The sequence below is a fragment of the Fukomys damarensis genome, unplaced genomic scaffold (assembly GCF_012274545.1).
Source record: "Fukomys damarensis isolate Sample0158 unplaced genomic scaffold, DMR_v1.0_HiC HiC_scaffold_2, whole genome shotgun sequence".
Lineage (NCBI taxonomy): Eukaryota > Metazoa > Chordata > Mammalia > Rodentia > Bathyergidae > Fukomys > Fukomys damarensis.
The window spans coordinates 13,204,750-13,206,722 of NW_022900914.1; the positions used below are offsets into that span (position 1 = coordinate 13,204,750).

Sequence of the window (1,973 nt, forward strand, 5' to 3'; positions counted from 1 at the left end):
TTTTTTTTTTTTTTGTAAAGTCTTTGAACATAATCTATATAATATAGTAAACTCCTTGTATGCTTATTCCAACATCTTTTTAATTTCCAGGACTGTTTCCATTAACTGATATTTCCTTTGGTTAAGAATGGAAATTCACTGTTTCTTTGAATAGTCATCATTAAGTCTATTTTATCCTATGTCTTGTAGATGCCGTGTTGGTGAGTTTCTGGACTTTTTACTTCTCAAGAAGGTTTTTATTTTGAGTTTTTCTTAGTCTACTTATGGATCGTCTTGATTTAAACATTGTTAGGATAAGCTTAAATGTGGCATTTTTCTTATAAAAATCCTTCTGTTAAGATAAAACCTTTCGGGGATTAAATTTAATGCCACGAGTAATCAATAAGAATTCTCCAGTCTGGTTGGAACTTGAATAACTCCTGTGTGACTTCCAAATTTTCATTCAGCTCCCAGCTGTCTGGTGGTTGTTCTTTGTCCGACTCAAGAAGTTTTGTCTTGCATCTGGATGACAGTATTCAGCCAAGGACTCGGGGGATGTTTGTTGAAATTTCTAGAGGTCATTCTCGAAGCGCATATTTCTCTTCTGTGGTATTTTGCTCTGCAAATTCCAGCTGCCTTTTTGACCCTGAACACTGATTCTTTTTTCTTCATCTCAGTGGGACTTGCTGTGCTTTGTTTGGTTTTGCCTCTGTGCTGCAGTCCCGGAAGTGCCTCTAAACAGAATGCTGGGTTGGTTTTGAGGCTAGGTTGCCTTAGTTTTCCCCTCCTCTCCAGGATCACACTTCTGTGCTGCTTGTTGTCCACCTTCTCCAAAATAGTTGCTTCCTATATTTTGTCTGAGTTGTGGCTTTGTATGTTACTCTGTGCTGTGCCAGCTCTGTCGGAAAGAGGAGATTCAGTACCACCTAAGTTTTTGGTTCATAGGTATGGAATTGAGAACTACATATTGTACATTTTACTTTGAAAGTAGAAAAAAAGAACAAATATAATCCATATCATTCTTGTTAGCGTCAACATTTTTCTAAAAACTTTATTTTTGTATTGGGTATAGGAATAGGGAGAGAAATGTGTTTGGATGACGATAGAGGAATAACACTGGAGAACACTGTTCAGTCTTGCTCTCCTGTCTGATGAAGAAAGATGATAGTAAAAGGCAAAGCCTTTTAAAATACAAAGCCCATTGTTACATTCCTTGGCTTTGTAATAAATGTATATGCTCTGTGAATTTTGTTGTAAAATTTCCAACTATTTCGTCAATCTAAATTTGAAAATAAAATCTTAAGAAATTTCCAAATCAGTGCTATAATAGTTTTATCATTGCTTGGCTAATTTTTGAAATTTTTATACATTACAAAAGTTAATTTTGGTTTTAATTTTATATATTTTAGGGCTGGGGATTTAGCTGGTTCCGCTGCCTATCTTACAAGCACAAGGTCCCGAGTTCGATCCCCATACCAAAACAAGAAAAAAATATATATTTTGCTTTTAAACATACCTTATTGAAAATTGAGATTTAAAAGAGCATATATTATACTGTTAGATTTTAGGTTTGAGTAAGTATTTCCTAAGTGAGAATATTCTGCAGCTGGCTTTTCTGTCATTTCAGAATGCTGAAGCGTGGAACAATTTATCAACTTCCTATATCCGATTGAAACAAAAGTAAGTACATCAGACAAATATGAAGAACTGTGCTTCCAAAATTAGTCAATGATTATTTGCTGCAACTGAATACTGAGGCATTATATTGTATTCTATCTTTCCCCCTTTCCACCCTTACATGATTTATAATAACTTACTAGTGTTCTTTGAATTCCAAATATGCAACTTATTTCTTAGAAACATTTCATATGTAATAAAATAAAAATATTACTTGAAATCTTTATTTGATGTTCAGGTTTTACATAGTGAATTTCATTTCATGATACAAGGAACTGTGCTTTTAGTCGGTCAACTCAGTTAATAGATTTTTTTTT

General features: G+C 33.8%; 1 protein-coding gene across 3 annotated transcripts in view; it reads left to right on the forward strand.

Annotated features, from left to right (window-relative positions):
- The window catches only part of Ttc27 (tetratricopeptide repeat domain 27), a 164,028-nt gene that overhangs the window by 136,844 nt on the left and 25,211 nt on the right, over nt 1–1,973 (forward strand). For all 3 annotated transcript variants that reach the window (XM_010645223.3, XM_010645231.3, XM_033763504.1), the window contains one exon: nt 1,607–1,659. In XM_010645223.3, coding sequence (XP_010643525.1) covers nt 1,607–1,659 — 53 coding nt within the window. The remainder of the gene's footprint in view (nt 1–1,606; nt 1,660–1,973) is intronic.